The 25,063-nt window shown below is 30.3% G+C and overlaps 1 protein-coding gene across 3 annotated transcripts in view; it reads right to left on the minus strand.

The window, feature by feature from the left end:
- The window catches only part of LOC142328605 (inverted formin-2-like), a 189,917-nt gene that overhangs the window by 145,639 nt on the left and 19,215 nt on the right, over nucleotides 1–25,063 (minus strand). Inside the window, exon 1 of one of the 3 annotated variants that reach the window (XM_075372409.1) lies at nucleotides 18,110–18,241. The exons of 1 other annotated variant lie outside the window; for it this stretch is intronic. In XM_075372409.1, the coding sequence (XP_075228524.1) occupies nucleotides 18,110–18,205 (96 nt within the window). In that variant the 5' untranslated portion in view covers nucleotides 18,206–18,241. Of the gene's footprint in view, nucleotides 1–18,109; nucleotides 18,242–25,063 lie in introns of those variants that run through there. One more of the 3 variants, XM_075372410.1, reaches the window with a different exon arrangement.

The following is a 25,063-nucleotide window of genomic DNA, read 5'->3' on the forward strand; positions in this document are numbered from 1 at the left end:
ATAAAAAATAATTTTAGGACGGTACCTCAGAATGGATTTGACGACAAACTTTGATGGTCAAATGTAAGATCATGTGAAAGTCATAGTTTCAAATTAAAAATTTGCTGTTTTTGCCAATCTTTTCATATGCGTGATGAATAGCCTAAAGAGTGGGGTGCTTGGCCATACCTCCCAGAACAAAGGGCGTAGAAGGGGTATCTACATAAACAGTAGATATCAATCTTGTGGGTGTTTGGCTTGGATATTTTATACAGTTATAAAATAAGTAAATACATTTAGGGATAAACACTAATCAGTAACAGCCGATTATAACATAACATATATACTTCAGTGTCCAGTAAAGAAATAAATTATTAATTTAATAATATATATACTCAGGATTAAATAAGTAACTAATGAATACAAGTCGTGAATTTGTCCATCGATTGGAATAAATAACAGTCGTACCGTATACATACTGTTTTTAATCGAGTAGTATTATAAACCCGTACTCGTTAGGCACCAAGATACACAGCTATGCTGTTCATCAGATCTGTGCCAATTCGGCTTGGACAAGCTATACGTACATATACGTATGTACGTATATGTGTTGGTGTGTATAATATTTGACTGTATAAACCTATTTTCATAAATTCTTGTACAGAGATTCGTGTATGAGAGGCAATTTTTTGGTTAAACTTTTGGGGTTAATATTTTCAAGCGGTGGGGGGTAGATAAGTTTTTTGGGGTTAATTTTTTCAAAATTTTTCAAATATTATCCCCACTTTATATTAAAGCTTGCATATTTATCTTACCATTTTTTTTTTTAATTGCCCCAAAATTCCCCCTTACCCAATAAGCGAAAAAAGCTTTTTATTTATTACATATATTTTTAAACCGAATTTTTTTTATGTCTTCCTAGGCATAGTATTAGTGCAAGTAATCCAAAAAATGTTGGGTCAGTTGCCCAAAATTTAAAAAAATACAGGTTTTTTGAAATTTTTACACTTCTTTTGGTTTATTTAAACATGTAATAATAATTTTACAAAACTTCATCGCAAATTACCCTCTACCCCAAAAAAGAAATCTTACGTAACATTTTTCATGTGTCATTTTTCCACTATATAATAATAACCAATGCCTGGAACGTATTATACAACTTATATTATCAGTTCTTTTTTTTTCATAAATAAAGCTGTTGAGAACTTTTCATATTGGTTGGGTTAGCGATTTATTTGATCACTTTATAGAAAGGCAATCTTTATTGTTATTTTTTAATAACATACTTATTATACTCGTATGAACAAGGTGCTTTTAGACCGACCTAACTCTGGGCCAAAAGCAGGGTTTATTTATTAATATCCGCAGTAAAAATCTGGATTTTTGTTAACAAAATTTAAATATTGATTAATTTATTTTTTATTAGATTATTAAAATACTAAACTGTTATAAATGTGTTTACTGCCTGTTAAATTCTAAAGTGCAGTCTGTCATATAAATATTTAAGAACAGGACGTATGTCATTACGTCAGTTGTTATCTTAAGTGCAGGGGATTAACGACTATATACACACACCAAAGACGCAATTTATTAGTTATGTTTGTAGCATGCAAGTTATTTTATCATGTTACGTTAGAAAATATTTTACATTATATAAATTACTCTACTGTGATTTAAAATTTAAAAGTAATTTATCATTTATTTACAGTTTTTATTAAATGATTGAAAGAACTATTAAAATGCATATTTATTTTATTTCTAAATTAATATTAATATTTTCTAAATTAATATTAATATTTTCGAGTTAATTTTCAAGTTAGTCTTAGTTTTTATTAACTAAGTTTTCCAAAGTGAGGTAAGTTTCATTGATTCCAGATTCATTCCTCCGTAAATTGTATACTAATTGATTTGGGATTCAAGGAATCAAAGGAAAATCTATAGTTGAAGAGCATTGTAAAAGCACGGAAACAAATTCAAAGTGAATGCAAACAATAGAAAAACGATAGTGATGTGATTTAATAAGAAATACGGCTATATCATCAACTTCTATATCTAGAATAGAATAATAAATAAGATAAATTCTTAAGTCATTTATTTACGAATTTGAGAGTTTCAACATCTTAAAACGGAAGCTGTGTAGAAGAAGTAAAAAGTAGAATGTATATAAGAAAACAAGTTCCGAAAAGGGGAAATTTTCAATCTGAAATAAGGTTTTCGATTGAGATGAGAAAGAAGTTTTTGCCGATTGAAATCATATGAATATTGATGAATATAAATATTAATATTCATATAAATATTAAATCATATTAATCATATGAATCTGATTCATAGACAATAGAAAGAAGGAAGAAAATTAGTTGGATAATTTTGAAAGAAAGAAGAGATGTATAGAAGAAATAAAAAATGAAGTATTGAGAAAAATTGAAAGAAGCAAAATTTGATGAAGATAATAACAAAGAGAAAAACGTTTTGGTTGGACCGTAGACTACATAGAAAATATCTTCAGTGAGGGATCATAGAAGGAAAAGTGGAAGGAGGAGGAGATGAAGAAGAAAGATAGGATTGGAATACTAGGTGGGAATGAAATACCACCCGCGGACCAACGTAGAAATAAAAAATCCAGCTGAGTCTGTTCCCGGATCGGGCGGCGGTTGGTCAGCGTCTGTGTTCCATGTTAGGGGCGGCTGGCTTGAGTCTCTACGGCTTACAACTTTGGTTGTACCTTTGGTAATTTCTCTGGAAATTACCAAAAAAATATTATTTATGAATATGTGTCATGTTAATAACACAATATTACCCCAGGTGGTACCCAACCCACCATACAATGTGTGCAAAAGGGGAGAAATGAAGGAAAATACTCAAGATCGAGAAAAATGGAGAGTAAAAAAATTGTCAAATGATAGTTTCACTAAACAAGAAAAAGACATTGTTCTCTGATATTCTAATATTTACTTGTCTTTGGGTACATTTTTCATTGCGTGTTATATATAGATACATGTTACAGTAAATTTGATTAATCCAGTGATTATGCATAATTACCGGTTAATATGTGTAAACGCCTCCAATGTTAGAGAATTTAATAAATAATAGCAATTTATTAAATATACCGGTCACTGTACATACGAGTTCTGTAAATAAAATAGAGATTGGTTCAGAAAAACTTTTTATTTTTTAATTACACATGGACTTTTAATCACTTTCGAAATAGTTCCCTGGGAAGCCATGCAACGGTTCAAACGGTTTTCCCGCTCTTCATAGCAATGTTGGAACTCAGAAACCTGAATATCTTTCAGATGATCGGTTACATTTTTTTTATGTTTTCAAAATGGTGTCCTTTAAGGTGTTTTTTTTTTAAGTCGGGGAGAGGAAAAGGTCCCAGGGACTGAAAGGTGAATAAGGTGGTTGAGGAACTACAGGAATGTTTTTTTGCCATAAATAAACTCATTAATTGAGAGTGTTGTGTGACAAGGTGCATTGTCATGATGCAGCATCCAGTCGTCATCTTTGATGGCTGGTCTCACGGGGGCAACTCTTTTCCGCAGTTTTTCAAGAATTTTTCGGTAAACATATTGATTTACAGTCTGTCTTGTAGGCAAAAACTCGTTATGGGCAATGCCATTACTATCGAAGAAACAAATTAGCAAGGTTTTGATTTGCCCATTTTCCTTTTCTGGAACGTGGTAAGTTTGAAGTGCTCTGGAGTTTTATTTCTAGGTCGTACTCAAATATCCAAGATTCATCATCAGTAATAACTTTTTTCAGAAAATCAGGATCAGTTTCAATTCGCCCTACAGGATCACGGTACACTTTCACCCTGTTGTTTTTCTGTTCAACAGTGAGGTTTTTTGGGTCAATTTTGCACAAATTTTTTCATGTCCAATTCGTTTATCAAAATTTATTTAATTTTTTTTTTCGGTTGAAATTCAATTGTTATGTAATCATTCTGACAGTTAATCGCCGATTGTACCGTATTAAGTCTCTGATTCGCTCAACATTGTCACTTTTTGACGTTAACGTTCTTCCAGATCTAAAAATGCTTTAACCACCTAAAAACTTCGGCTCGCGACAGCGTCATCTCCATACGCAATTTTCTATTTTGAGAAGGTTTCAGTAAGCATTTTCACCGAATCTAACACAAAATTTGACTGCACAACGTTGCTCATAATTAGTATCACTCATGATTGTAACGCACAACAAAAACTTGTTTCACGAAAAGTTTGTTTATGTCTCACGTGGGCAACAATAGAGTAATATAAATCAGCTGCTCATATAATCATATGTTTACTAGTAACTTTACAGTGTTGCCACTTTGGCCAAAAAAAACACTAGTCTTAACTGCTTTATTTACAGATCTCGTATTCTCCACTCAACTGTAAGCCAGTACTTAATTATTTTATTTCAATAGAACATTAGTCGAAGTTAGCGAGCGAAGCAAACTTAGATTATGTATGGTTAGATTATATTGATTTCGTATACTAAAGAATCCTACGTATATCAACATAATTAACCAAATATAACCTACGTTCACTTCGCTCGCTAACCTCTCTAATTAGCGATAAATAAACAATCTATGTTATTCTCCAACACCGGAGGCGATTAATCAAATTCACCGGTAATTATGCATAATCACCGGATTAATCAAATTTACCGATTTACCGATATATGCCGATTTTATGTATATAAAATATAGTTTCATTTCAGCCGCGCCAACCGTAAAATACGTACAATACAAAAAAATGACCAAAACAAAGGTTACTCAGATTGGAGGGGGACACGTCATTGTGACCTCTGATTTAACCTTGAACTTATTTCAAGGTTAACACGATTTTTTCAAATGGAATGACTTGTTTTTGACCCCACCAATAAAAAAGATCAGAAAATTTTATTAAAATATGTAGTCGCTCATTACTTTAGTCATTTTTATGCTCTTTCCCATAGTTTGCGAGATAAATTACCTGAAATATAAATATTCCAGGAATATTGTACGACATTCAAAAACGTGTTAATTCGTATAACACTATCTCTAATGGTTAGCCAATGTGAAACTTCCTTCTCTTTTCATTGGTGAGATCAAAAATAAGTAATTCCTTTTTAAAAAACCGTGTTATCCTTGAAATAACAGTCAAGGTCAAATCCAAGGTCACCATGAGTTGTCCCTCTTCAATCTGACTTTTGTTTTAACAAGGTGTTTTAACAAGGTCAAATCCTTGGTCACCATGAAGAGTCCCCCTCTAATCTGAGTAACTTTTGTTTAGGTTAATTTTTGGATTGTTGATAGTTTCGAGAAAATCGGCAGGGGCGATTAAAATGGAACACCCTATCCCTAATGATGGAGTCCTCCAGCAGACATACCCTGAAGGGGTTCAGCTTTTGGCTTACGCTGACGACTTGAGGTAAAGGATAAGGCAAATTCAGCACTCGAAATAGTCGGTAGATGGCTGCATTCAAAAGGACTACACAGCTCTCGGTGGATAAGTGCAAATATATCAAATTTACCGGTATAAGGGTGTTGGAACCAGTGGATATATATATATATATATATAGAAGGTAATAACATTGCTCAGTTATTGAGATAACATTGCTCAAGTTCAGGTATTGAGATACTTGGGAGTTACTCTGTAAAGAAATTGTCGTTTCACTGAACATGTGTTGAACGTCTGTCATAGCGCAGAGAAAACTATTAAAAGCTTGAACGTTATTATGTCAAAGCACAGAGCTCCTAGGGTATCGAAAGGAGACTACTTGCGACAACCGTAATCTCATCGATTTTGTATGCGGTTCCTGCATGGTGGCCTGCTATGACTATTAACAGGAACAAGGACAGATTAAAAAAGATACACAGGAGGGTATTGCTTGGAGTAGCATCCGCTTACAGAACGGTCTCGTATGAGGCCCTCTGTGTGCTTACTGGTGTGCTCCCTATTGATCTCATTGCTAGACACAGGTCGAGAGGTTTTTAGGACGTGTGGATAATGAAGTCAGACAAGATATTAATAATATATGGCAGGAAAGATGGCTGCAGGCTGGGGTAGCCAGATGGACCAGATCCTTGATTCCTGATATAGTTAGATGGACAGGCAGACGCCACGGAGAAATAGATTACCACGTCACACAGTTTTTATCGATGTAGAGCATACTTTCCATAATTGCCAAAAATGGCAAATGCTAAGATACAATGCTGGTATTGACGGAAAGACTCCGAGAGACGTAATAGATCATATGCTCAGTAGGGTAGAGAATTGGAGAAAGGTTGTAGAGTTCATAAGGTCAGTCCTTAAACAAAAAATTATAGATGAAAGGAATATGGGTTTTTAGATTGTAGTTTGGGTGGACAGCCTCAGCGGTGAGAGCCAGCATGCTGAGGTGTGCTGGTTTCGATGAGCCGCTGAGGACTCCTTGGGTTGACTGTTAGGTTTTCTTAACTAAGTTAAAAAAGGGGAAAAAATCTCAAAAGAGCCAACCGGTAGGCCTGACCTGCCATGCCGGTATATAGCCGGTAGGTGGGGAGAGCCTATTAGAGTAACGGACACTCCCCTGGGTGGCGTAATACCATCAAGTCGGTCCGGCCCAGGGAGTAGAGAGAAAAAAAAATACCCTATCCCTAAATATATATATAAAGTTAATTATTAAGTTTAAGTAATTTTCCTATTGATTGGATAGAATTAAATATAATAAGACATATTTTACTTTAAAATATTACCTTTATTAATCTCTTTGGTTAACCAATCAACTATACAAACTTTTTTTCAACCTCCGGGAGCACAGTTAGGTGCAATTCATCTTATCCTTCAGAGGATGAGATGAATTGCAATTTTTGTAGAGTGTGAAAAATACCATGCCTGACCGGTATTCGAACCCAGGACCTCCAGATGAAAGGTCGAGACGCTACCACTCGCGCCACGGAGGCTGGCAACTATACAAACTTAATATACTACGTGACAATACATACTGAGAGTAAGAGTATCTTGTATGATGTGTGTATGAATGTGTACTGTCACCTGGGGAAGCTTAGAGAATTTAACTGAAACGTAGTGTATTTAATCTATTACTTTGTATAATTAATTGATTAACCCAAGAGATTAATAAAGATAATATTTTTATGATCAATCAGATTGGTTTTATTAAATTAATGGCTTTTATAGCCTAATTCAAAAATATATTTTCATTATACTGTCACCAACTTTTCTACGTACAAAATGTATCGACTACTTAGTCCTACGAAGCTTTTAAAATGTTTAAAATAATACAAGCGATATTCCATAGTAATATATGTAAATTTTATTTAAAATGATAGTCATCCTATATTTATTTTATTTTTTATCGAGAACTGATAACTATGACAAAATACAATTACTATGTGCGGTGTGACTAACACCTTGTTTTGATGCAGGTAAATCGAATAGGTGTGTCTTTCAGCTGAGGTCAATGATGTCATAGAAATACAGTGACCACGGTATAATGTATTATCAGTAAAAACAACTAACAATAGTGATTATTGTTGTTATTGTCATTTATATTGATACATCCGTAATTAATAGTAATTGTTTAAAAGAAAAACTCTTTAACGGTTAAAAAAAACGAATTCATATGTAAAAATAAAAAGTTTGTCTCTGTATGCTTGTGGTAAAGTTTTTTTTGTTATAATTAATGAAAATATATTTCAGAAATTTGATCCTTATGGAGTCTGTCTCTGGTATTCAAACACAGTATTCTACAAATATATATCGTTCCATTTTATAATGAATTTAATATAAATTAATTATTGATAAAATAAATAATTAAATAATTTTTAAATTATTATTGTCGATTGTAATAGATTGTTGAAGGAACTGTCAATAACAATATTACTGCATTAGCAAAAATCTGTTTCCAATGCCTGATATTATTATTGACTGATGGCTATCGAGGGGAAGTTTCCACTACATCTGCAAAGCTTTTTTGTTGTAGTAATTCGAGAAATTAAGTTTACCAAAACCAACATAAGATTAAATAATTAATAGTATACAGAAAAAAAAACACGAAGCTATAACTAATTGAAGACAAATTTAAGGCTTAAACATAGGATTTAAAAAAAAACCATGAAAGAGTGAGGTATCTAAGGCGTAGCCGCCGATAGACGAACTAGAAAATGATGGGTGACATCAAAAGCGAAAGGGAAACCTAATAAAAGGTATGCTGTATTAACTTTTTCCTTTTTACCTTCTTAACTTTCCTTTTCTTTCCCCTAATATAGCGGTAAAGACTAAACTATATAAAGTTTAGCTTACAGGAGATGGAATAAGAAAAATATTTTTTTCCTAATCATCCTTTTCCTCTTTACCAGAATTTTGAATAGTGGTAGTTTAACGTTTTCTACTAAAGTCATAAAAAGTGACAAATACCTCGGAACAGGAGTGTATTGAAAGGAATAATTTAATATTTGTAAACAGGACCAAAACGAAATATTGAAAGAACAGTGGTAAGATTTTTCAGTTTGTCATGAAGATAAGATTTCATTTTCTTTTATGATAACATACTTCTTGACACAATCTTCAAGTCACAAGTGATAAGAAATTCATTTATGCTGACTTAATTTTTTATCGTCTAATTTAACAAAAATAGCCACAGTTTTAAAACTGAAAATTTTATGAATACTCGTTAATATGTGAATAACAAGGAATTACGAAAAACGTTGTTTTACCGAATAACAAGGAATCGTATTGAAAAAACTGCATTGAACGTTTTTGCCAAATTCCATTATAAAACATCGTATAAAGAAAACGAAATATCAAAAGCCCGTATTAAAATAGAATGTCACTTTACTTAAAGACTATGGTTATGTAAGACTCTGTTTTGGCTGGCAGTCATATGTTACATGAAAAACGTATTTACAATTTAATTCAAAGTTTTCATATCCTTACCTTATTCAAACTTTCTATCTTAACAAAATACGTTTGTATTTAGAAAAAAACTAAAAAAACTATAGAATGTAGAAGAAACTAATCTGATCAGTGTTTCCTTCACTTATTATTAAAAATTTGTTTTTTTTTTAAATTTATCTTCAGTACCTACAGAGGAAATATATAAAGACAAAGAAACAATTTGGGTTGGGAAACTGGGTCGATTAGAAGATTCATAAATTCAGTATTAATTACTAGTGTAAATAAAACGAGTACAATTGAATTCATTTATGTTCGTTCGTTAATAAAATTGATTAGCATGCTTACACGCTTACCTTTTAAACAAGTAAAAAAATAGGCGTTACATGAATTTTTATATTTGTTTGGCTTAACACCATTCTGCATACGAATGCCGACATTATCGCATTCAATATAGAATTTAAAGCCTTTCTCTATAATCAAAGTACATAACGCAAAATAATAGTAGTACATTTTCATTATTAATACTTATTTTAAATGCGTAAATATATAATGAATATACGAACGTAGTCATGTAAATATATATTTAAATAAATTACACCGCTATATCTGTAACACTGCTTTCATATTTTATATTGCAATCTATTTATTTATTAATAACAAAAATAAATGTAACGGTTGGTAGATTTTAGCACTTTTATTATTATAAGTTATCAAATAATACACAAACTAAATTTTTATCTTCCAAGGTAAACGTGTAGTGGAAATCAATATATTCAACCGTTCACATGTAAGTTTGAACGGATTTGTATCGCTCGAACGTTCCGGATAAGAAATAGAGTCTACGATAGAATAAATTAAATTTTTCAATAATGAAATAATTTTGTATGCAATTTATATTCTCTTAAATTTAAAAAGAATTTATGCAGAATAATTAATCACAAATAAATGTTGAAATATTATAAATTTTTCTTGCCTGAGTAAATTTATTAATAATCTGTATTTTATACTTAAGTACTTTGGTCCATTAAATATTATTTCTACAGATAAATCGATACAAAATTAATTACACAACCAATAACTTATTTACGTGTAGACGTAGACCAAAGAACGGCCTCTAAATCATCCTATATCTCCAAAACTACCAGATCGAATTTGATAAAACTTGGTCAGATTACTTCTAAATAAGAGGCATTGATACCATTAAATTTTCAACTTAAAAGGTTATAGAGGCTATAGAGCAAGGTCGCCCTCAGTATCTCGAGATTTCGCCTAATTAAGGTCATATTTTTCTTACGCATATTTGTTAATAAATAAAAAATAACAATATTTGTAAAAAAAAACTTTTTGAAAAATCTCACCCCCGCCCCAAAATATGCTGTTTAGTCGTCTAAAAGAGTTTTCAAAGTGTAAAAAAGTAACTCTGTGTGGCTGGGTATCGAACTCGATCCCCCGGTTGACTCGGTATCTTTGCGTTAAGTTTCGCGGCTACACCAGTTACCGAGCGTACAAGCGAAATTTGTTTATGTAAGTTGTAATAAATGTGTGTGTATGTGTATATATATATATATATATATATATATATATATATATATATATATATATATATATACGTGTGTGTACGTGTGTACATGTGTACATGTGTACGTGTGTACATGTGTACGTGTGTACATGTGTACATGTGTACGTGTGTACATGTGTACGTGTGTACGTGTGTACATGTGTACGTGTGTACATGTGTACATGTGTACGTGTGTACGTGTGTACATGTGTACATGTGTACGTGTGTACGTGTGTACGTGTGTACGTGTGTACGTGTGTACGTGTGTACGTGTGTACGTGTGTACGTGTGTACGTGTGTACGTGTGTACGTGTGTACGTGTGTACGTGTGTACGTGTGTACATGTGTACATGTGTACGTGTGTACGTGTGTATGTGGATGTGTGTAACGAAACGTAACAAGATGAGATGTATTTACAGTATAACAAAAAGTAAATAAATCCATAAATATATTTACGGAATATTAAACAATCATTTTTATTTTCATTTAAGTGAAATTAAAAAAATTTACTTTAAAAAGTAAGTAATACTTAATTATTAAAATTAAATTTCAAATAAATTTTTTTCACGATTTTTGAGTAGATGTTAAGTAATTTTTTTTCAAATTGGCGTGATCATTTTCATTTAAAGAATGTAGTTAAAAAATCTGATATATATATTTTATTACATATTCTTTATTTCAATTTTTCTTCGTTTTTATTCAATTATTATTTATCTGTAAAAAATTTTTTACAATGAGAGGTTAATATTTATTAATAAATCAATATATTTAAATTAAAAGAAAAAAAATGAAGGAGGAAGTCTGATTCGAATCGATGTGACTTTCCTTAAGATTCAAATATATTTCACTAACAATTTTATTTGGCTATAACTCTGGAACCAAGAAAATAAGTACCACTTACGATATATTGTTGAAAAGCTCTCAATGAAAGCTTATTACTGCAGTTAAGAAGAAGTCAATAATCCAATTTTTTTTAATTTTGGGCATTTTGGACACTTTGATTCGGTCGATTGCAATCAAAATGGGAGGTGCACACCTAGATGTTACAACAGTCCTAAATCCAAATTTTCAACATCCAACAGCTAAACGTTTTTGAGTTATGCGAGAGATACGTACCGTACGTACGGCGTACGGACGTTACGCTGAAACTAGTCAAAATGGTTTCTGGGATTGTCAAAATCGATATTTCCGTTGAAATCTAAAAACCGAAAATTTTCGCGATTATGATACTTAAAAAACACAAAGAAAAAATAATTTAAGCAATCAACTGAACAATTTAAATTGAGTATTCATAATGAAATTACTAAGAAAAGAACAGTTCTTTTATTGTTCAAATAAAACAAAATTTGCTGCTTGTCGACTGGACTAATAATAAATTACATTATTCTATTAAAAATAGTTAAGTTCTACCAGGAATAGTAAATTGCATGATGACATTTCCTTTCACTTGTAATTAGAAATGCAATATGAATCATCTCTTTATGGTTCTATACATATTTAAAAAGCTTCATCATTTAATCTATGTAACTTCCTGATGGTAGTATATAAGCTAATTTCTTAATATAATTAAATACAATAAAATATTCAGTATATAAATTCTACAGTATTATAATTTAATAAATCAACTTTATAAATTATATCCTAAAGGCAGTGTACAACTATATTAAAATTATTTTTTTCCCTACTAATTTTATCTTTACATATTAATTACAGAGAAAGTCAAATATAAACCTTACAAATATATAAAGAACCACGAACCCATACAAAAAATACATAACAATAATAACCCTAAAAAAAACTTATACAATCACCACCAAAAAATAAAAGAAAAGACAAAAATCTCAAACATTATTTCTATATTCAAATAAAAGAAACAAAGAAACCAATCGTATTTTCTTTTTGGTTGTTTTTACAGTTCTTTAACGGGTTTCCTGGTTCTTTATTTCTTTATTTTTCCTGTTTAGCCACCGGTAATTACCTTTCAGATAATACTTCAGAGGATAAATGAGGATGATATGTATGAGTGTAAATGAAGTGTAGTCTTGTACAGTCTCAGTTCGACCATTCCTGAGATGTGTGGTTAACTGAAACCCAACCACCAAAGAACACCGGTATCCACGATCTAGTATTCAAATCCCGTGTTAAAATAACAGACTTTACTAGGACTTGAGCGATGGAACTCTCGACTTTCAAATCAGCTGATTTGGAAAGACGCGTTCACCACTAGACCAACCCGGTGGGTTTCTGGTTTTTTATTTATAATGTTTTATATTAACATATTAATTTTATCTTTTACATATTTCTATATTCTAGATAGCCTTAATTCATGCTCGTTGTAGTCTCTTTTTATAATTCCTTTCATTCATTCTCTTATTTTTATCAATATACAGGTTTCTATTGATCTTTGTTGCGAGATTTTTTTTCCTACGGAAAACGATTTTGTCCATATTATAAATTAAAAAGAATATAACATATTCTATTAATAGTTCTTAATAAAACTATTTTTTAATAAGAATGAAAATAAAAAATTTTTGCAAAAAGATAATGTTTTTTTTATCTTCAATCATTTGACTGGTTTGATGCAGCTTTCCAAGATTCCCTATCTGGTCGTAGTCGTTTCATTTCAGTATACCCCCTACATCCTAAGTTCCTAACGATTTGTTTTACTTATTCCAAACGTTGCCTGCCTGCACAAAAAAAGTGACTATTCCAGGATGCCTTCTTAATGTGTGGCCTATAATTCTGTCTCTTCTTTTAACTATATTTTTCCAAATTCTTCTTTCTTCATCGGTTTGCCGCAATACCTCTTCATTTGTCACTTTATCCAACAATCTGATTTTTAATATTCTCCTGTTGAATCACATTTCAAAAGCTTCTAATCTTTTCTTCTCTGGTACTCCGATCGTTCAAGTTTCACTTCCATATAAAGCTACGTTATTAACATATACTTTCAAAAATCTTTTCGTGACGTTTAAATTAATTTTTGATGTGAACAAATTATATCAAAAAATAATATGAATTTTCAATGTTATTTGATTGACCACTATAGGATTTTTATTACTATATTTAGTCTGATGTAATTTTTATTTACAAAGTATCTTTATTAGAAAATGTTAAATCTTAATAAGACTTTGATTTGTTCATATAACTGTAATTACTGTCGTCATATTTTCACACAGAAAGGTTGATCTTATGTAATGATATTTCATAAAAAAAAGTTGGAAAATCTTTGATGTTTTTTTTGTAGATGAACAAGCTTTACAAAATACTTATTTTTCTCTACAATTCATATCAATAAAAGTTAAGTTACCGATTATAAATTCATATGTATATAAACTTGAGGTACAAAAATAATACATAATTTTGTATTTAAAAGGACTTTTAACTGCATAATTTTACGCATTCCTTTTCTTATTCTCGTCTTTTTTTTGCATTTCTTACGAACGGAATTTTTTTTATATAAGCAGCATTTAGTATTAAAGAAATTAAAACAAAAGAACTTTAAAAAAGCCGGAGAATTGTTTATTGCATGACTTTCCCGGCTGTTAATAAAAATTAAAAGAATTAACCGTAAAACAGAATATATATTTTTTTAGAGGTGGAAAATAAATTTTAAGATACAATTTCTTTTTACATACAGGTTAAGCTTAATCAAAATGTTCAAAAAATTTTGTATTTACGGTATGGATTCTATTTATTTTTATTAAATTCTATATATCAAGTATAAACTTTCCAAGAATTGTTGGAAAACATTTTAACCGAAGGGAGGTACAGTAGAAGAACAAAAAACACATATTTCAATTTTATGAGGTGGGGGTTGAATTTTTAAACCTTTTTTTAATAATTATTTATCTATTTTTTGTGTTAACAAATTTTCTTTAAATGCCTTTGAAGAAAATTATTTTTTTTTGCGATATCCCCCACACCATCTGTGTTGTATGATCAACAATTACATGCATAACAATTACATTTCCCTTTAACACAACTATTTTAGCTATATTCGCCAGAAAAGTAAAATTATAAACAAACTTTAAAAAATGAAACGCTAAATAATAAAAATTAATACTTCTCAGTTCTTCATTAAATTAAAATTTTTTGAAGTTGACTCCAAAAATTGAAAGTTAATAATTAATTAGCTTTGGTCATTTTAAGTCAAGATGTATAGAAGGACTGAAAAAGCATTATTACTTACTTCGTAACGCGTTTACAAATTATGTTTATTTAATTTTTCCCTTACTTTTTCCACATTATTATTATTATTATTATTATTATTATTAACACGTGTGAAAATAATTTGAATATTGTATTATTATATTTAACAATTCAGAATAAAATATAAAAATGTATAAGTTATATACAATATAACAATAAAATATATAACACAATTATGACTTAAATAAATCTTCATATATTTTGCATAACCAAATAATTTTTCATACGAAATACCTTCTTTTTCAAATTATCTAGATAAATATTTACCATTTAACCACTATATCAATTTCAAGAAAATAAACAAAAATCATCCAAAAAGAAGGTCGACTTTTCGTTTCCAACGTCCTCAATAATTCTCAGTCAGAAACGCACTGATTTTCAGAGTACAGCGCACTCTACACACGTTCGATTAACGAGTACACCCTACACACAAACATAGAGTTTCAACTCCCTCTCCACTGACTCACTAAATATGCGTGTATGAAAATTACATCTTTGCACATTCAGCATTTGAGGCTATGTTGTTTGTTTATTGACCTTAAATTGAACGTAACTCACCCAATCTTCATCAAAGTTTCATATGCACAACTTAAATAAATAAATAACATAACATAAATTTCAATGAAATTTATCTAGCAATTTTGGAGATTTTTGAGGTACAAATTTTATACATAAGCGGGCGGGCGCGCACACAAATACACACATCCCATAAAAAAGGATGATGCGTAGGTTTGTCTATCGTATGTGCTCGCATTTTTATTTTAGCTGCTATTTGCGCTAAGCAGACCAATGGTGGTGCACCGGGCAGCTGCGAGCAGCGTACAAACGATTCATTCGTTCGACCGATCGATTTATACTTTTTTATACGAATGATTTATCTAAAATTAAATTTGTGTTTTGGGGATAAAAAAGGAGAACACTGGGGTTAGAGCTGTGTTAAAAAATCATAATTCAAACAGTTAAAAATGTTTTGGACGCCTTTTTCCTAATTATATATAGAAGGTGAATGATATTTTCGTACTTTTCATTCCTCAAAACGCAAAGAAAATTCAACTACACCCTCCTAATCCCTCTGTACGACCGAACGTAATACTGTATCTTTCTTTACACAGTCAGTCAAAATTAAATCATATAAATCGGTGTGTATTTGATAAAAATTAAAGTTAAAAGTAGCAATAAATTTATGCAGATCGGAGATGGAAGGAGAACTTCCTCCTTCTCAGTTTTAAGACGATTAAAAAATAATTTTTTTTTACGAATAATGTATATTTATAAATGAACTTTATAATAAAAATTACTATTTAAAATTTATGTTAATATTAAAATTATTTTAGATGAAATTGGTAAAAATGAAAGAAATATTTTATAGAATATTAGTAGCTTAGCTGTATTTTCAAAATGCAATAGAAGCCGAGTTAACATTTATTATTATCATTATTTAGTTATTTTTGGAGACAGTTCCATATAATTTATAGATTCTATATATAAGTTTACGCAAAATTTATAGTTCAGTCGTCACACCGTATTTATTTTTCAATTAGAAAAATGCTGAATAACAGAAAACATTTAGAAAAAAAATGTGCACTACGAAATCAGATTACTTATTTTATTTTCATTAATTAGATGAACTCATTACTAAAACAAAAAAAAATCAATATATAAAAATTCATATCCATACCTATTAAAAGTATGTAACATTATTATTTTAGCCTTTTAAAAATATAGATTAAACGTAGCACAATCACCTTTGGATTACTCCAAAGTAAGAAGCTGAAATATAAAATATTTGTAATCATTTTTACTATAACAGGTTTAGCCCTCTTATAGTTACCGATGGATGAATTTTGTAACGTGCGAAAAATACCATACTTGACCGGGATTCGAACCCCGAACCTCTAAATGAAAAGCCGAGACGGTACCACTCCGCCACGGATCGGCATATTGAAATAAAAATTTCGCCATAATGTAATAATATAATAATAAATTATTATTTTATAATGTAATAAAATAACATTTAAAAACTTTTTATTCACATTTCTATGAAATATTGTGTATAAAATTAACGTCTATGTTATAGAAGGTAGTAATGGTGGTAACTACTACCTTATTACCTCTGGAGAAAGTGGGATGACATCAGAAATTTATTTAGGTTTGCGATTCGTATAATGTATAGGACGTTTCAAGCTACATTTATGTAACTTATCTATTATTAATGAAAATAATTTTAACATAATAAGATAGATAAATAATATAAAGGTTTATCTTATATTTTTCGACCAATTTTTACTTTCCCGTCTAGATAGCTCTAGACGGGAGTACTGTAATCGGTCCAATTTGGGCATATGCTGTTTACACAGGATCTTAACATTTTGACACCTAAGGAACCCAAAAAGCCGGATGGAAATTTTCCGGATGTTAATGTTCGTATGTACACGCACGCGCGCGCGTGTGTGTTTGTTCAGTGTTTGGTCTCTAAATCATCTTCTATCTCCAAACTACCAAACTTGGTCAGATTACTTCTATTTAGAAGTAATCTGACCAAGTAATCTAACCCCATATTTATGGGGCATTAATACTATTTCAACTTAAAACGGTCAAGGGGTTGAGGCTGTAGACCAAGATCACTCCCCTCAGTATTTTGAGATTTTATCTAATTAAGGATGATATTTTGCTTAGACAAATTTTTTAATTAAAAAATAACATTTGCAAAAAAGTTTGAATAATCGTACCTCCACCCCAAAAAATGTTGTTGTAGTCGTCTGCTACGTTGTGACGTAAAAGGTGAGCATATTTAAAGTGTAATAAAATAACTCAAATCTGGCCGGGTCTCGAACTTGATCGCCAGATTGACTCGGTATCTGGTGCGTTAAACCTCGCAGCTACACCAGTCTGCCGACCGTACAAACGAAATTTGTTCTATGCAAGTTATGAAATTAGTGCCGACTGCCGCCGCTAATACTGCCAAACCCGCACGAATTAAATACGCGCGCGCTTTAGTTAGAATCATTGAATTAAAAAAAAACGAAAAAATATTATTTAGATAAAATGACAAATATTTTAGATTAAGTTGTATGAGTAAACCGAGAATCAGAAACAACCCACAGTTGTAGTTACTTTCCCGTAACGGCAAACTCTTACAAATGTAACTTATAATTATATCGGTATGTAATTAAAATCTGACAAGTTATAATATCTTAACTGAAGGAAAATATTAGTAATTAATCCACTGAATAGTACGAATACCCTTCAAGTTCAAGTAAGCTGCCATAAACATAGCTCTCTATTAGCTATCTATATAGATTGAAACAGTTTGTAAATATTTAATAAAGAATTCCATATTCTATAATCTGCGTGAATAGTTAAAACAAAAAACATACATAACAGTAGTATATTATTATAGCACAAATTACTTCCTAGTTTATTATAAATATATTTATATTACAAAAAATAAAATATAATTAAATGCGCATATATTCATTTACATAAATGATTATATTACCTTCTTTCTAAAAACCTGAAGGCATGTACTGCTTCTAAATTTACCCTTTGTTACCCAGTTGACAAACAATGTTACCAAATTAAAACAGGTTGGCATTGCTACAGATTAACAGGTTACACTCGCATACTTAATGAACTCTATGACACACCAACATCTGAATGACAATAAAATTTTTTTCTCTATTATTATTTTATTACAATAATACAACGCAGTATTACACAATATGTTCTGGTAAAGTTTTCTGAATTTGTATAAATATAGATTAAAAGTAATGTAATTTTACTGATAATAGTTGATAATGAGTATTTCTTTCAATATTTACTTCGAACCTACAATTATTTATTTTTTATTTGTTAAAACAACAATCAACATTTCTCATTATTATCTATGACATTACGTAAAAACAAAAATCACTTCTTTTATCAAATTCGTGTGAAACTTATATTTTTATAGTTACCAAATCTACTTGTAACGAAAAGAAGTAATTATAATCTCGTGAAAATGTCCATACAGACTTATCTTAATTTCGTATTTTAAATTAACCCAAATCTTAAATACCATACCTACACGTGTAGACCTTGGCTATTTCTCTCCTTTTCTTTTAAATTTCAACCCCCATTACCATTGATAATGTATTTAAAAACATAGCGTTGTGTATATAATAGTATTTAATAAATATTTATGCAAAACTTCAAACGGTTACCAATCCAGTTTAAAAAAGAAATTGTAGATATTTTATTTAATATATACAGACTATCCATCAACATCTTAATATTTCCGTAAATTTAATTTTATCGAATTATGTTTTAATAGGTAAATTTTCAACATTTTATTGTGAACAAAATGACCAGATCAATACGTTATTTGATCAAGGAGTAGAATATATCCTTGATCAAGGAGTAGAATATATCCTTGATCAAGGATATTACTACTTTACCAAGGAGTAAAAAAAATCACGAAATATTTGACCAAAACTGTTTCCCAAAATATTTTACTAACTCTTTAATTTTGCTCAATTATACTTTAACATTCTACATAATTTTTAAGGTAAAATCATCATTTGACCAAGATATCGGGTCAATTAGACTCAATCTTTTTACAGAAAATTTTTATCTTTCTCGCAAATGTGTTCTAAATATTGCATTTAAGTCATTAATTTTAAAAACCTTATAGCATATTTCAAATAAAAATCTATCAAACTTACTTTTGACCAGAAAAGTTCACTTTTCCAGCTTTTTTATATACTAGTATCTCCAGCACGGCTTCGCCCGAGATATAAAGTTACTTGCACTCCCCGTCGCAGTCAATTTTTCTTTATGTAATATTTTATAGTTAAGTAGCCGGAAAAACAGGTGCAACCAGACGCGTCGCACATACAGTAACAGTGACAACATCCACTGTTACTGTGGCGGCTCAACCAACACATCGTTGGTTGAGCCGCCGGGCCGTACACCATCGCACCCCTTAAAAAATTTAAAAAAACAGACCCGAAAATATTAAATATTTTAAATATTTATCTAAAGAATATTTGTAAGTTCAAATCTACTGAATATTTCTCGATTAGTACAATCTGAATGGGGAAATATTTAATTTTTTGTTCAAAATAATTTTACCTTTCTTCACATCTTTCAAGATCGAATTTCGAAACATCTAGCGTTCTTTACGTTACCGAGAAATTCGAAAAATATAAAATTCATTGTTTTTAATATTAAAATTTTAGATTCGGAATTTAAACAAATTAAAAAATTGGTTTATAGATATTTACGTGAAGATTACCAAAACTTAAAATTGATATCTTCATTTGTTACAGATAAATTAAAAAAATTGTTAAATTCATTGTTACTCAATTTTAACATTTTAAATTCGAAATTTCAAAAAATAATCTTTTCTTAGCGTGCACTTACACGTAAGAAGAACGTGTACCCAAATGTACATCAATATATCTTCGGTAGTTTTTACTGGGCATTGATTATGAATCACTCACGACATGCTTTATGTATAAACGAGTAGATTGTTAGAAAATACTAGCTTAAAATAAGTTTTAATTGTAGTTATTTTTAATAAATAATTACTCTAAAATAAATTTATTAAACTGTTAAAAATTAGAGAATTGAAAATTCAGCCATATTATTTTTAGATACAACTTAAAAAAGTAAAGAATTTTTTATGGTTAATTCTGTTGAAAATGTCTTCCAAATTTTTGGGGAAGAAAACATATCATCAATAATGCCTTTTATGTGGATCAACGTATTTACAGTATTTCGCACTGATGTCGAATAGATGTAACCATATGATACAGTACTAGGAAACGCTGTAGTTGGCAGATTAATCTGTTTACGTAATTGTATCTTAACTAGAATGGTGTGAAGGACGAGGGGTGGCAAGGAACCAACTTTTAAAACGATCTTTTTCGGTTGAGAGAAGAGAATCTCCGATAGAAAAATCAGAGTCTAACAGGTTTGGGTTGGTCTTATAGTACCTTTTTTCCTGTTTAATACTCCGCGAATTACCGTCAGAGGATGAATGAGAATGCTATGTATTAGTATAAGTGAAGTGTGTAATCTTGTACAGTCTCAATTCGACCTTTCCTGAGATTGTGCGATTAACTGAAACCCAACCACCAAAGAACACCAGCATCCACGATCTAGTATTCAAATCGTATATAAAAGTAACTAACTGCCTTTACTAGGATTTGAACGTTGGAATTCTCAACTTCGAAATCACCTGATTTGTGAAGACGCGTTAACCACTAGACCAATCCGATGGGTTGGTCTTATAGTAAGATTTCCTTTTTCCTGTTTAGCTCAGGGAATAGTTCAGGTATTTTAGTATTTAGTATTTGGTATTTAGTATTTGGTATTTAGTATTTGGTATTTAGTATTTAGTTCAGGTATTACCTCAGAGGATGAATGAGGATGACATGTACGAGTGTAAATGTAGTGTAGGTCTTGTACAGTCTCAATTCGAGCATTCCACCAGAGAACACCGGTTCACGATCTAGTTCTCAAATCCGTATAAAAGTAACTGCCTTTACAAGGACTTGAACGTTAGAACTCTCGACTTCCAAATCAGCTGATTTGGGAAGACGCGTTCACCACTAGACCAACCCGGTGGTTTTGGTCTTACAGTACCTAACTCGTAATAAAATGACCGTTAAAAAAAATAATCACAATAACCTCCGAAAGAAAGAATAAAGGAACATGAAGGGGCTGTGGACAAAAGTGCTTTTAAAAAAAAAAAATCAAGGAGAAAACTTAAACGTTTCTCAACCTGGGACTTGCGTTGATATGAAAGGGGGTCGCGAAATTACCCTAAGCTTTACACGTAAACAATAATGAAATCATTTTATGAGAAAAAATCATTTATTTTAAACATTTTACTTATGTTTATAAATACACATGTAAGGAAATAGATTAATAAGTGGTCACGTTTGCTTTCATTTAAGTTTTCCAGAATTTAAACTATGTTTAAACTTATTTCAACAAAAGAAAATTGTTTTCAAGTGATAAAAGACGATTCCTATATTATATTTTAGCCAACCATAGCCGAAAATCTTTCACATAGTTAAGACGTGGCGAAATATTTTCAATACTTCTGAATTGAAGTTCTAACTGGTAACTTAGCAACCGCAACAACGTTTTCACTATATAAAGTACCCATCTCTTCGAGAAATCATTTTCATCTTTCGGGAAATACTCCGCTAATGAATTTTTAGCTCATACAAGTGAATCTTCATGCTATCCAAACTGTGATGATTTTTTCTCAGTGTAATAGGAAGTAAGTGGAAACTAATCAAAAATTTTGCTTTGAAGGCGAATAAATAATCCAGATATCAAGCTTCTTAATGAAAACATCAACTTTGTTTAAAAATGTTTTTATCACGTCCTTGTAAATTCACATCCAAGTCGTTTAAATGCTAAAATACATCAGCTAAGTAAACAAACATAAATATATCCTCATTATTCCGTAGAAACATTGAAGAATGGTGTTTGTTTATCCCGGAAAGATATTAATTCATCTTTAAATTCTTTAACCGGAATAATACTTTCCTCCGCGATAATCATCCGATTTCTGTATTGAAAAGAAGAGATTATTTCTTTTCGTTCATTTCATCGCATCGTTTAGGAGTAAAAATCCTATTCTGTAATTGTAGACTTAATAAAATTAACCATTTTTACAGCTTTACGAAGAATTTGAGATTTTCCGGCATATCTTTTGTGGCAAGAGCACGTCCTTAATTTTTTTTCAGATATCCACTGTTCTTTCGGTTATCGCAACATAGTGTAATACATTTTATTCAATCTATGTTACAGGTTTTAGTAGCTTCATAAAAAATATCGAAAAACATTTCACTTTTGCATAACCAAGTACTGATTTGCAAAACTTAACATATTTTGTTTAATTGAGCTGTTTCTATCGCATTCTTATCTCACAAAACCTAAGAGCTGAGAAATGTTTGCCACATCTTTTGATTCATCAAATTTAATAAAAAAAAAATTAAATTGACCTCATTTACTGAATTATCTGATCGCGAATATCGGCAGCCATGTCATCGATTTGCTACTGCGTCATTAGAATTTGCCACTGTGATACTGTGTCATTAGAATGTGAAATTTTTTGTTTTTCCACGCCTAACAAAATACTGACCATATCGATTGCTGCAGGCAATATGAGGTTTTCTGCGATTGTATGGGGTTTTAACATCTTAGCTACTTGTAATGCTACGAGAAAAGATGCTTCAAATGTTTTGATTTAGAAATAGAAGCTTGTTGATTTCTCAAAGCATGTTATTTTCTTTCGAAAAATTCCAAGGGTTTGCTTTTATGATCCGGTTTAATTTCCAAGTATCGATTAAAATTTTGATGGGTTCATGCTTTCAACGGAGAGGACTTGAAAGCAAACAACATACTCCGGGGCTTTCCATCTAATGAAGTACTATAATTAAGTCATTGTAATTATAATGAAGTCAATGTAAAATCTTTGTCTTTTTACCAATTCTTTTTATTGAATGTAGATGGCTCACTTTATTTTTGTTTGTTTTTTGTTTTTGATTCTTATGCCGTTCTGCTCAAGAATATAATTGGAAAAAAATAGTTACACCAATTGACCGCACATTAAAAAACCAAAACCTCAGATATTATTTTCAACGAAACTACATTTTTAAAAACAAAGGCATTTGTCGCACCGCTTCGTATTCGAAACTAAACTGACGTTCAGCAATCCCTTACGCCTCTTTTATACTGCTGAGAACACTACGAGTTCAAACTTATCGTATGCATGTTCGAACATGACACTATCACAGGGAATATATTATACAAGCACACCAAATTACAAGGAGCATGTACACAAGTTGGAACCTGTAAATTGCTCATCATTGTATCCTATACACATGTTCATACCGTCGCTATAAATACATCTAAAAAGTTTTAACTAAGTTTCATCGGGTTGTGGTTGCGGAGGGGGGGGGGGGTTTCGCGAAATATTTATTATATATTCTTTTTTTACTTTTTGGAGGTCGGAAGAAAAAATTTAGAGAATCACTGGTATATACTATCAAAAAGCACGAGGTGAATATTAAAAAGAAAATGTATGATAAATAAATTACAGAATAACCTGTAATAATAATATTAATAAATTATAATTATATTACACGGTACAACGGTAATAAAACATTTCTTTAATCAATATTCATTTAAAATTTCTATCAATTAATACAAAGATATAATATATATAATACTGAAGATATATAGCATATGAAACAATTTTTCGGATCAAAGGTTTTACAGATAGTTGGGTTTCATGTTTTATGCATTAAATTAAATAAAAAATTGTCGTAAAATAATATTTAAAGAAGTAATATAAATATATATTTTGTAGGTTAATATACTTGCTTATATTATATAATCTATATATAATACTTACAAATTAATCGATGACTGGATTCATATATCATTAATCAACTCGTGTTAACAATAGCACCGGTACTGTTAACCATCCACTATTGTAATACGATAGGCGAATAACAATGGATTGATTTTTAGTGGTACATACCTTGAATATAAGGTTAAATTAACATTATCTAAGATGTGAAAAACCTAATAATTCGCGATAAAATTAGTCTAATGGACACGCCATTCTGATTTTAAACTAGATTAGTTGGTATTGCTCTGATATTATTGCTTTTTAGTTAGTATTGATTTTATATTCACTGTAACTGGAATTAATACTTATTTTTAATAACGTTAAAAACTTTAATTTTTATAAAAAACAGACAATGTTATCTTTCAGTTTCTAATATATTGATTATTTTAAAAATTTAATTAAATACGAATAAATAGCGAGCGAAAAACTAGGGCATTAATTAAATAAGCCCCGTGATAAACTTAATAAGATTAAACTTGAAATATGTATTTGTCATACTTCTTAACAAAATATTACTTAATTGTAGAAAATGTAGAAAATGAAATCTCAAAAAGATTAAAGACCAATATTGTTCTTAAAGTATTTTCAAATTTGTAGATAAACTTTCATTATATTTTCAAAAAATAATACATTAAAAATTAAATTAGTATGCCAAAATAATTGCAAACAATGTTTTTAAATTTAATAAATACTTAAAACATTTTAAATTCATTTTAATTAAGGCGAGAACATACAGGAAGTGCAAGAGTTTAAATACTTGGGAAGTAAAATAACAGGCGACTGAAAAAACAAATAATGAATAGAATATACCAGGCAAAGAACGCCTTTACATGATGAAAAACCTTTTTACAGCAAATAATATATGCCTTGAGTTGAGAAAAAAATTGCTGAGAACATTTGTGTTGAGTATTGTATTGTATGAGAGACTTATACAATAAGTATAGTGCTTTTGAAGTATAGTGCTACAGAAGAATGTTGAAAATAAGTTGGATGGAAAAAGTGTCAAACAAGGAGGTATATTTAAGAGATTTA

This window comes from Lycorma delicatula, chromosome 8 (assembly GCF_047948215.1).
Source record: "Lycorma delicatula isolate Av1 chromosome 8, ASM4794821v1, whole genome shotgun sequence".
Classification (NCBI taxonomy): Eukaryota; Metazoa; Arthropoda; class Insecta; order Hemiptera; family Fulgoridae; genus Lycorma; species Lycorma delicatula.